Source organism: Eucyclogobius newberryi, unplaced genomic scaffold (genome assembly GCF_026437365.1).
Source record: "Eucyclogobius newberryi isolate DKJ021-1_F unplaced genomic scaffold, fEucNew1.0.hap1 SCAF_12, whole genome shotgun sequence".
Taxonomy (NCBI): Eukaryota; Metazoa; Chordata; class Actinopteri; order Gobiiformes; family Gobiidae; genus Eucyclogobius; species Eucyclogobius newberryi.
Genome location: NW_027315746.1, coordinates 21367216 through 21380049, shown reverse-complemented (window position 1 = coordinate 21380049; position 12834 = coordinate 21367216). Strand labels below are relative to the sequence as shown.

General features: G+C 44.9%; 1 protein-coding gene across 2 annotated transcripts in view; it reads left to right on the top strand.

The window, feature by feature from the left end:
• The window catches only part of ephb1 (EPH receptor B1), a 250745-nt gene that overhangs the window by 218980 nt on the left and 18931 nt on the right, over nt 1-12834 (top strand). Inside the window, exons 10-12 of one of the 2 annotated variants that reach the window (XM_072441429.1) lie at nt 2965-3087; nt 3939-4186; nt 10035-10250. In XM_072441429.1, coding sequence (XP_072297530.1) covers nt 2965-3087; nt 3939-4186; nt 10035-10250 — 587 coding nt within the window. Of the gene's footprint in view, nt 1-2898; nt 3088-3938; nt 4187-10034; nt 10251-12834 lie in introns of both variants that reach the window. The other variant, XM_072441428.1, reaches the window with a different exon arrangement.

Genomic DNA, 12834 nt, shown 5'->3' with positions numbered 1-12834 from the left:
TGCAGTGCTTTGCTTGTGTTTTAATGAATATGTAAAATCTGTGTACTGAAACGGTAATGCGATGTAACCACTGCTGGTAATTGATGAATGCAGGCATTACTGCTGCAGCCTTGATTTGTGGATACATTAGGCCATCGAGCGAATGAGTGAGGCAGACTAATAGCAGGCTAAATGTTGGCCACTGGTGAAAATAACATGGTTAAGTGCCTCGCCGTAAACTGCAATTCATCAAACTAAACACTATTAAAACATTTGAACAAAGGGCTCAGTTAAGATTTATGTTTTTTAAATGAATGCATAAATGCTTGATGTGTGTTTCCCATTCCTTATTGATGCTTAAGGATCACATTTTAAAGTGAATGAACTCATATTTCTTGCCTGGAAGCTATTGAGAGCATGCGTTTGCTCTCAACTAGAATGTTGTTTGCATTTGTGTAAAAATAGACGTTTTAATACATTTCCTCGCGCACTCCTATGTAAAAGCAATGAAATATGCAAGCGCAAATCTATTTTTCATCTGACGGCCACGTAAAGATGAGTCCAGTTAACCAGGGCTGCACTGCGGGGAGAGCCACCGATAAACTGTGATCTAAATAATACATGAAAATGGGATCCGGACCGCAGATGAGACTCCTGAATATTTGTGGGAGCGTTTGGTTGTCGCGCACGTTCCCATGGGAGAACAGCTTGGCAACACATGTAAATAGTCAGTCTTTAGATTGCGAAACTGTAAACCCCTCGTTGGATTAACTCTAATCCAATCTGTTTGGAATCTCTGATGAGCAATTACATCCACGCAGGAAAGGTTCAAGGCAATTAGAGCACTAACTCAAATCAGCTCCAAGTCGCTAGTGAGATGATCCCTCCCGGACCGGACCCCGTTCCCCTCGGTCTCCTCGCTCTCCTCGCACACCTTTCCTGTCCGGGTGTTGCCTATGCAAATAAGAGCCTTCAAATTGACTTGATGAAGATGGGTTATTCCAATCATGGCGCCAGTATTTTTGATTAACGCTTCTAACGATGTCTACTGCCCTTCAGTGTCTTTGTAGAAATGATGATTGAAGTTGAGCTGTGATGTCCGTATTTGACAGCAGAAGAAGAAGTACATGTGGCAGGGCAAGTTTATTTGTAGAGCGCAATTCGTACACAAGGCAATTCAAAGTGCTTCACACAACGGGAAGAAAAGGCAGTAAAATCACAAAGACATGACAGAAATCTCAACTTTTTTATTCATTCAATTTAATAATTTAAATGTGCAAAAAAAAAGAGGTTAAAATAAAAAGGAAATGTAGCACATGAAAAATTGTAAAAAAATAAATAAAAGCTTTGAAGTATCCATTTAAATAAAGCTCCCAAAGATGTTGAGAGTAGCAATTCAAATTAATTTATTAATTTTCAATGTGAATTGTATGAATATATTTTGTTTGTTCAAAGTTGGAGTTTGAACTTTACCCAGGATGTCAAACAACACGGAAAGTACTTTCTACTTTTCAGTCCAGCTCAAAAATGTAGCGGAGTAAAAGGTACAAATACCTGGTCTCGAATGTAGTGAAGTAAAAAGTATCCTTGTAAAAAACTATAAAGTGCGTATGACTTCTGTGGTTCTTATTAAAAGCTCTTATATTATTCACAGTTTTACATCAGTCAAGTGGCAGTTTGTGAAGAAAAGTTTAAAATGACAGAAAGGAAAGTGCTTTGACAATTTACCCACAACTGGTGTATTTTTCTGTCAGTTTAAACAATAATTTAACAAAATAAAGTTGTTAGCAGGTGTTACTATTTGTCAAATCATAACTTTCATATGGATTTTGGCTCTTAAAGTCTGGAATAACCTCTACCTAAGTCACAGCTGCTGCTCACACACAGGAAGTACAATCATAAATGTCACCAAAATAGTAAAACTGGGGTAAAATAGGCAGAAGTTTTAGAAAAATGTAAATGTAATCATCCTGTCACATGCATGAATAGAAATATTAATGTATTGTCATATTAGCCAACATAACAAACTGTGCAGACAAACCTTTTCTAGGTTTTGAGCCAGATCCTGCTCATGAGCACTTAGCTGGAGAGAACTACACCAAACCGCCTGAGTCCAAAAATAAGATCCTTCTTGCTTTGTGAAGACTATTACTATTACCACTATTGAAAGTCATATTCTCAACTGAGCTTGGATCTGCACTGAATGTTTTTTTGTAGTTGTCCTTTCCTGCGCAGTCCGTCGGTGCAGAAAATCCTCACACTGTTTGCAGACAGTGCAAGTCTTTGAACCGAGCTTTCCCATTGCAGAGGTGCAGAGAGGCATAAAGACTTAGTTGATAGCACACAGGTTTATCTCCTTATGAAGTCCTATAGGGAAAAGCTGGGGGGAAATTGGTTTTACTGTTATCAAAGAGGAGAAACTGCTGGGCTAGGGGATAACAGGACAGACATATGTCTACATTTAGTCACAGCATATCAGCGTTTGTCTGTTTGTAACCTTTCTTTTAACGTCTGTCTTTGTTTGCCTGATCCTTGCATGTTTGTTTGTTTGCATTATGGAGGATCACAACTACCAAAACTTCAAATACTTGTTTTAAACCTAACTATGACATACTGCAACTCATATTTGTACAGCCCCATATCAAGAGTTCGAATTGCAGCAATGATGTAGTCGATCAACACATTTTGGCAGATGAAGTCCTCCGTAATTTGTACTGTCTTACAAAAAGCACTCGAGGAAAATAGTGTTAATTGCACTTTTTCCAACACTAGTGATTTTAAGTAATGCTTTGTCAGATGTGGTTTACTTTGAAGCCCGCACTGTTCGTTATCCATTAACTCAGCCCATCAGCTAATGTGAGCGCGGCGGGAGAAGTAGGTGTTTCTCGTGTCTGTAACAGCGCACTTTGATTGTCCTAGAACTCTCTTTGCGAGCCGACATGTCTAACTGCCCCTCCCCACTGGGCTGCCCGACCCACTTCTCAGGCTCCCCCGGGATGAAGATCTACATCGACCCCTTTACCTACGAGGACCCCAACGAGGCGGTGCGCGAGTTTGCCAAGGAGATTGACGTCTCAACAGTCAAGATCGAGGAGGTCATTGGAGCAGGTACATGGGATATTTTAGGACCCTCAAAGTCGTACATTTTCCGTATATAGGTCTATGCATACATGTTTTATGCTTTTGGAAACAGGACTGACAAAACCCCATTGTCCAGAATGATTTGTTACGCAGTTATACAAACTTTTAAAATGTCAACAAGGAAAATGTGGTGATCAAACAAACCCCCAGGACAATTAGTCACAACTTAAATCTATTTTCGGTATATTTAATGCCAACCTCAATCAGCGCAAAGAGTTTCTGTTTCTTACAAACCAGATTTTTGTCAACAATACGTTTCCAATCATCATTTGGCATTGAAGTCTTCCGTACCCATACACACCTTTGCATCTATCTCTGCAAATGACGTCCTGCCTATTGCATGTATTTCCATATTTGCGTTGCCGTCTCGTGTGGATTTGTTTATACAGTTCACGGAGGCTAAAATACTCCAGGCAATAAGACTGGAATAGCTTGTGCTGCGTGGCCTACTCAGCAAGCTAGGTGTGAGGAAGTGGCAGAGATAGGATAGGGGTTAGGGTGCAGGGGGCTGACTAATTAAAGATTTCCGTTTTTGTTGATTTCACTGTGTGGTGCCACTGCAGGACACCAAGGTTGTGATAATTAATCAAATGGCTTCCAGATTATTTATAGGAGAGAGTCGGCTGTTGGGGGTTTGTGAGGTTGGAGGCAGTTTGAGGTGTTCAGTCTTGTTATCGGCAAATGTTTAAATGAATAGAATGAGTACAGCTCAATGCAGCACATATTATAAAACACATGAAAGATAAAGAGATTGCGATTGAATAATTTCTCATTTTAGATCTGTTAAATTAGAAATGTTCTCTCACTTTCCTCCGTAGGTGAATTTGGGGAGGTGTACAAAGGTCGGTTAAAACTCCCTGGGAAGAGAGAGATCTACGTGGCCATCAAGACCCTAAAGGCGGGCTATGTGGACCAACAGAGGCGGGACTTCCTGTCTGAGGCGTCCATTATGGGCCAGTTTGACCATCCCAACATCATCCGTCTGGAGGGTGTGGTGACGAAGAGCCGCCCCGTCATGATCGTCACAGAATTTATGGAGAACGGAGCGCTTGACTCATTCCTCAGGGTGAGTAAGCGCCGACTCACGCTATGCGGCTTTTCTGTGCTTATGAAGTAGTGCCGGCGATTCTTTGCAACGTCTTGTGATTGATGAACAGATCCAGCGACTGAATAGTGCAGGAATAGTGGTGGATGTAGTGCGGCGGTGTTTAGAATTAAAAACACTAGGCAATGCTAAATGTGGCTCCAATTCAGCGCAGAGTGCACACAAACCGCAAGGATTTAGTAAAGCTTTGTCAAACTCATATTTTAAGCAGCCTTCCTACAGTAATTTAACAAGATAGATAATAATAATATATGTACTCAAGTAAGCTATAGTAAGCATCTTGTGTTTATAAATGATCAGAATGTGACTAATCAGATGTGTAGAATGGCATTGTTTTTACTGTAACACCATCTACAAATTCCAAACATGAAAGGTTTCTATATATTTTGCACTCTTAGCCTTTGACATTTGGGAGCTCATGTGCTTCCAACAGAGCTGCTCCAGACACGATGAACAGGGCTCGTTCATTCTGCGCATTCTCTTACTGCTTCTCTATAAAAAGTAATAAAGTATGTTAGTAGATATGAAGCCTGCGTAAATTCAGCCTGGAAGACCTAACTCCATCCATCTACGTCAAAGCCTCCATGGAAGGACCCCTCTCCCCAGCGCCATCATCGCACTCAAGCGGGCGTGGCCTGTCTGTGAGAGTCAGATCCCTCACTTCACCATGGACTCTCTCCCAGGTTTCTGCGCTCATCCCAAAGAGGTTATGCAGTTTTTCCTGGCCAAAGAAGTAGGGTGAAAGGTCAGGGGGCGTCTGTACCATGGCCCTCGCACCTGCTCCTCATCCCCAATCAACGCTCTCAAGTGACTCCTCCCCGCTCCCAATCAGCACCCAGGCGGTCGCATTTAAGCCCTCAGGCAGATGGCTCGGCCGCTCAAACCGTACTGCGACCCACCGCCTCCCCTGCTCCTCCTCTACATTCCCCTCATCCTCTACCTCCTCTTCACATCTACCACCACCAGTCTCCAGGCTCCGGGGGAGACATCTAATACAAATAGATCATGGAGTGCCCATGATCGCAACGTCTTCCACCGGGGTCTGAGCGCCAAATAACTCTCGAATAAAGCTTGCTCAACAGTCCATTCTCGTGGTCTCTTTGTCTCTCCAGGGTGAAATACTTTTGTTGAGGGCTTTGCCTTCTTATTGTTAGGACAAAAATGTTGAACGTTGATGGCGTTTTTGAAGTTCTAAAAGAATAAAATATAAATGGAAAGGCCAATAACAAAACATGTTTTTAAAACTATTTTTTAATTTGTAATTTATTATTTCTATTTAATCTCAAAACGATTACTTTTTTTATATTATTTTTTTACACCTCTTCTAATTCCTGTCCACGCGCTCTCCTCCTGTCATACATCACACACTGGTCATCAACACGCCGGATGTGGGCCGGTGTGAGCAGGGCCGGTGTGAGCAGGGCCGGTGTGAGCAGGGCCGGTGTGAGCAGGGCCGGTGTGAGCAGGGCCGGTGTGTGAGCAGGGCCGGTGTGAGCAGGGCCGGTGTGAGCAGGGCCGGTGTGAGCAGGGCCGGTGTGAGCAGGGCCGGTGTGAGCAGGGCCGATGTGAACAGGGCCGGTGTGTGAGCAGGGCCGGTGTGAGCAGGGCCGGTGTGAGCAGGGCCGGTGTGTGAGCAGGGCCGGTGTGAGCAGGGCCGGTGTGAGCAGGGCCGGTGTGAGCAGGGCCGATGTGAGCAGGGCCGGTGTGAGCAGGGCCGATGTGAACAGGGCCGGTGTGTGAGCAGGGCCGGTGTGAGCAGGGCCGGTGTGAGCAGGGCCGGTGTGTGAGCAGGGCCGGTGTGAGCAGGGCCGGTGTGAGCAGGGCCGGTGTGAGCAGGGCCGATGTGAGCAGGGCCGGTGTGTGAGCAGGGCCGGTGTGAACAGGGCCGGTGTGAGCAGGGCCGATGTGAGCAGGGCCGGTGTGAGCAGGGCCGGTGTGTGAGCAGGGCCGGTGTGAGCAGGGCCGGTGTGAGCAGGGCCGATGTGAGCAGGGCCGGTGTGAGCAGGGCCGGTGTGTGAGCAGGGCCGGTGTGAGCAGGGCCGGTGTGAGCAGGGCCGGTGTGTGAGCAGGGCCGGTGTGAGCAGGGCCGGTGTGAGCAGGGCCGGTGTGAGCAGGGCCGGTGTGAGCAGGGCCGATGTGAGCAGGGCCGGTGTGTGAGCAGGGCCGGTGTGAGCAGGGCCGGTGTGAGCAGGGCCGATGTGAGCAGGGCCGGTGTGAGCAGGGCCAGTGTGTGAGCAGGGCCGGTGTGAGCAGGGCCGGTGTGAGCAGGGCCGATGTGAGCAGGGCCGGTGTGAGCAGGGCCGGTGTGTGAGCAGGGCCGGTGTGAGCAGGGCCGGTGTGAGCAGGGCCGGTGTGTGAGCAGGGCCGGTGTGTGAGCAGGGCCGGTGTGTGAGCAGGGCCGGTGTGTGAGCAGGGCCGGTGTGAGCAGGGCCGGTGTGAGCAGGGCCGGTGTGAGCCGGGCCGGTGTGAGCAGGGCCGGGGTGAGCAGGGCCGGTGTGAGCAGGGCCGGTGTGTGAGCAGGGCCGATGTGAGCAGGGCCGGTGTGAGCCGGGCCGGTGTGCAAGGCCCTGGAGGTGGAGACCGGTGGAGCGGCTCAACAAATTCTCCTGGTGCTCGCTATGATCCCTCCTGTCTCTTTCTGCTTTGTTTTGTCACGGCCCGTGTAGTATTATTATCATGTTGTGAGAAATCTGATGCAGAAGTTGTAATGTCATGTTTCCTTGATAAACAACTAAATTGAAAAGTTGGACAATGAGACGATGCTCAAACTCTGCACAAACAACACAGAGCTGAGAAGACTGAGAGCTCGCCCGATTTAAGAACCATTTTGTTTGCTTCAGAGGCGACTCTGGCAGCAGTAAACTGTAACCATAGAGACACATGGACGTGCATTACATCATATTTGCAGATTTCAATGAAAATTGGACCCGAGCATTCAAAATAAGATTGAGCCCGCTGGCTTAAAGGGGCAGTCATGGTGAAAAACAACCAGTACTTTTAGCCTCTTTAAGAGCCACTTTATTGAGGAGTCAAGCTGTGATGCTACAAGAAACTCGAACCTCAGGATTAAGAAGATTTCATGCTGAAAAGGGACAAATGGAGATCTATCTTTCTTACATTCTACCTTTTGAAAGAAGTGTTCTACAACAAACATAATATGTACATTATGACAATGGATTTAATGTTTCTTGATAGACAATTTACAAACTAGCAGGAGATTTCTGATGTAATTACCAGATTAAACAGCAAGGCTATTAATGGACTTTAAAGTCTTTATAGTCTGATTGAATGGACATACAGATTAATCAATATTCCCCTCACTTTTACCTTTTTCAATCTCATGGATTGGTCTTCTGTTACGCTTTGATCTCGGGTGGGTTTAAAGGGGTTCTTTGAAGTTGGCTTTGCTAACCGCCACATCCGACTTGTATTTCCATCGATCTCCCTCAGCCTCTTATTTGTTTCTGGGGTTCAAAGCCGCTGCAGAGCATTCACACGGGGCTGAGACCATCGAGCATGTGGATGTCACTCAGCTGGATGTCTGCATGCTTCAACGATGCTCACTACTGGCACACACCTACTGAATATCAGCAAGGCCAGTACTTTAAGGAAATGATGCATGACATATGTTATACTCACTATAATTTAAGATGTTTATCCCATAAATGTGTATACACAACACTCACTAAAACAGGGACATTTTCTGGTTGCACACATGTACATACTGGCACTGAAGCAAAAAGTGGGCGCATAATGCCAGCATTTGGTTACAGTATGGAGCTCTGTCCAAATTGGGAAACTGTTCTTTCTGTGAGAGAGAAGAAGGAGTCTGTCATTGGACGAGAGCTGCGTTTGGAAATACAGCCATATCATAATCTCTGTGGATTTTGGGTTGACTTTCATACACTGTGGGCAAACCCTGATAACATCTGCAATGACAAATGCTGTTTAAAAATGTAACCATAGCAACATCTGCTGAATGTACCAGAGCAGGTCCTGATCCCGATGGAGGGCAGGGGCATATTTATCGCTATGGGAGATTTACGGTATGGGAAGAAATATCTAAATTTACAGTCCACAAACAGTGAACCTTATCATTATTTGTTATGGAGATGGAGGAGAAAGAAACTCAGATTCCAATCTCCACAAACACCAGCAGCTCATGCACACATTCTAGAGTCGCTCCAACCAGGATATTTGAGGCCGATCACCGATACCAATATTCTGATCTGCCGATACCGATCACATCGGCTTTGTGTCAAAAAACTTTTTTTTTCTAATAATAATAATTATATGTTTTATATTGCATATAAATACTTTATTAATATGAAATCCAACCAAATCTATCTAGTTTGTAGAATCAACTGAGCTTTCTATGCAATTTTAGCTACTAATGTGCTTCTGCTCATCAATTAACCGCATGGGTTAAATGAATACTTGTGCTGTTCATGCTCGCGTCATGCAGCGGTGCATCTGGCGCAGCCAAACAGAGTGGATAGGAGCAGACTTTCATCCTCTGAACAGTTTGGACAGTTTGAGGAAGGACAACGTGCAGAAGAGAGTAGTGAGGACCACTTATGTGTTCTGCCACTTTCAAACGCGACATTGACAAAACCATGAAGTGCTTTGCATTTTCACTTTCCATACGCAGCCATTTGTTAACTGTACAGCTTCAAATGTCACATTTTCTCAGCAAAATAAGACAGGACAACTTTAGCAGGGCCACAGCTCTTACATGCAAGGCACGCGTGAAATGATCGCACAAAATCACCAGCGTGTGCATATCTGTAAAGGAGTGAAGTCTGTGAATGCAGTGGGAAACATTAGGCTCAGTCTGAGCGCGTCACTTCATACAGCTCTGAACCTCTCTTATGTTTTTAACTCAAAGATCAGCGGGTGAGCATGTAGTTCTGTGCGTGTTTACAGAAACACATGGCTGCTCCGTGTTGTCCGCTCCGGGAGCAGGCGAGGTGCGAGCGGGAGCAGACGGTGGATACATCGAGACTTAAAGTACCACATCAGAGCATTTTAACAGAGGGGCTTTCATCAGGGGCTTAAACACTACTTTTATAACTTACAGATCATCTACCTCAAGACAATTGTTATTACGATGTAAAGTGTGATCAGTGTGTCGGATCTACACATTCTGTAGATTATCGATCACATGATCGGCCCGCTCATGATTGGCTGTCAATTGATCGGAGCACCTCTAATACATTCACCAGCTAAACCCAAGAAAAGGACCCCAAAACGTCTTGTACTCAGAGAAACCGACAGCTCCTCAGAGGCTCAACAGTTCGGCCTCACACAGTCTGACCTCTCCTGGGAAATCTGAGAGAGGAAATCTGTGCCTTTACCTGGCTTCCAACAAAATGGACTAAACTTGGTATACATGTTATTTTAAAAGATTAAGAGGTATCAAATAGTTTAAAAAGCAGTAGAGAAATGCAATGGCCATCACTAATTATTTCTTGTCTTGGACAGACTAGGAGGAATCCATATCAGGAATATACACTCCAATGTCAAAAAAATACTTTTTCTCATAAATAAAAAATACTTTTTTCTCATTTTGGAGGGCTGAGGGCTTTATTTGACAGGGCAGTTGCAAAGTGAAAATAGGGAGAAAGAAAGGTCTGAATCAAACCTGAGAATAAAGTCCTAACTGTGCTCAAACCTCCTAGCATTTACTTCAAGAGAATTAAACCCTTATTTAAAAATACCTACACATTATATTGATAATTACAAACTCAATCTCAATTTGAATTTGATTAATTGCACAGCCTAAACACAAATGCTCTTCTCTCTGCAGCAAAACGATGGACAGTTCACAGTCATCCAGCTGGTGGGGATGATGCGTGGGATCGCTGCTGGGATGAAATACCTCTCTGAAATGAACTATGTCCACCGGGACCTGGCGGCACGCAACATCTTGGTCAACAGCAACCTGGTGTGCAAAGTGTCCGACTTTGGGCTTTCCCGCTACTTACAGGAGGACACTTCCGACCCCAGCTACACCAGCTCTCTGGTAAGCAACCTTGTGTATATTTTATAGTGTTCTCTTAAGTGTCCCATAAACCATCTCAGCTATTGGTCCCATCCGTCTTGTGCCTTTTTTAGACAGGAACCTTTCACCTTTTCACCGCCTTCTATTTTATATGAGCTCTCTCCACTTCTCTCCCCTCCATCGGCAGCCTCGCTCGTCCCTGCTCTGTGCAAGGCTCTGTCACATCTTCATTAGTGTGGAGACAGGGATCCTCTGGGAAGGCTCCTCTCGCGTTGACATGCCCGGAGTGCAAAGAAACCAAAGGGCATCGTGGCCTCTCTAACTGACAGCTCGACCCCCCCACGCACACTCACACACTCACACACACACTCACACACTCACACACACACACACACACACACACACACACACACTGCACCCCAATCCTCATTCATTATTACAGGGGCATCATGGGAGGCTACAGCCCCTCATTAACTGTGCCACGCTACAGAACTGTAATTATTAGCAGCCATTGTCGGTTCATCCTCAGTGTCTCCTCAGTCGCCTGATTCACAACACATCGCTCATGACGACGCAAACACTCAGGCGCAGGTCGTTAGGAAACTCTCTGTGCCTCAGCTGGGGTTGTGTGGAGCTAAGCATATGAGCAATAAGCTAACATGCATCAAATCTGACAATTTCCGTTTTACTTCTCTTTGGTAAACTCAGATAACCTCTTCTGCCAGTTCAGTCACTACACATGTATATACTACGTACAGTTAACTAATCATTCAGTATAACTGTATGCATCTTCAATGGGCAACTTGAGCACATTGAGCTGTTAGAATACATGATTATTGGCCTTATTCCGCCCTGCACACTTTTTCCTCTTCTACGTGAGCACCATTTCCGTTGTAATTGCACTTCCTGTCCAGTGGGAACGCCGTTGGTTTAAATGGAGAACGAGGGAAAAGTCTCGTTGCTATAACATGGAATAAAGTATATTGATTTGTGTAAAATATCCAGTGTTCATGTGACCAACAAGTCAACAATGCACCGATTCCCTGGGCGGCAGGTCGGCAGCCCTATGTTAACTAATACAACCGGAAGAAGGATTACGTTTTATAGCGGCGCCCAGCCCGGCTTCTGGGAAAAGATGAATAGAATAACTCAAACAAAGGTCCCACTCAGGGTTGATAATATGATAATATGGAAGTTAGAAGGAATAAATAAATAATAATGCAAATAACTCTTCTAGTCTATAAGAGCTGGTATATTATTTTAAGAGTTAGTTCGACTCAGGTAATATAAACATGCATTTATGCAATTCATATTCATGTTTTGAAGCACCTTAAAGGTGAGAGTAAAATGTAAATTTCAGTTCAGTTCAGACAATTCTTACCATTTGCATACGTCCTGCATCACTTAATATCATGAACAGCACTTTTAGTCTTTCTATATTTGACCTTGGGGTCAGCAGTAATCCCGCTCTGAAAGCCTGTGAACCTCCGGGACACAGGGAGGTTATATCAGGTGTCTGCTGCAGGCTGGAGCGGCTCAAGTACAAGTGACCTCACTTTTCGGCGGCGCACAGCTAATTGCTCCTGACCAATAGCCTGTGTGTACGCCTGACCCCTGTGGCTAAACCTTGCTGAACGGGTCTTAACAGCTACAAAGGAGAGCAGCACCTTTGTTGTCTCCGCTGCTGACACTGCTAATAAGTCAACGTGCCAAGGGTAGGATCACGTTATAGATCAGGGTTAGCATTTTTGACTTGGTTTGATGCGAAGAGCGTTTTCTTGAGGGCATTATCTGGCATGCGCATGAGAGAAAGTGAAGGCTAACCTTGAAGGATGCAGATTTTTCAAAAAGTATTGGCCTCATACAGTTGGTGTAAACCCTCGTTCGCCCAGGAGTGTTCTAATGTTGAAAGAATTCAGTTGTAACGTTTCAACTCTCATCCAATATTCATTCTCAATCTGCAAATTGACAATGATTTGTTTTTCTAAAAACAGAGTACAGACGATACAACGGATTTTTTTCTACAACAACCTTCTTCAGTATAAGGCCTCTATTCATTTACATATTCTGCACCATTTTGCCAGAAATAAAATGAGTGGTTTCTGTCTGTGTTGAAAGTAATTTGTGTCTAGAACCAGCCACCTTTTCATTAGTGGAAGTGTGAGCAATCTAGTGGGCCTTTGTTGCTAATATTGAATTAAATAGATGTTTCTTTTGTCACCCATGTGCATACATCCTTTACAAATCTGCCACTTGGCAGTTTTATTCAGTGGATCGCAAGTGTATAGTCTATAAATATTACCTCTAATAAAGTGCATGTAATTATTGGACATATGTGAACAGGGCTCCTGCGTCACTTGACATACCCATTTGTCATGTGGCATATTCTCGGCAACATGCAAACAAAAGGGACACAGTGTACGAGTTCAGAGGTCTTGGGTACAATCCTATACTGTAATTAAGCAACTGTGCTGTGCCCTTCACTCTCTGACCTCTTCACTGGAAACCAATCAGCGCTGGAGGTTGGCGTGGCAGACAAGGCCGGGGGAATCTGGGAAATTAAATTGCGCTGGCTTGCCGTGATTTACATCGGCATCGACCTCCT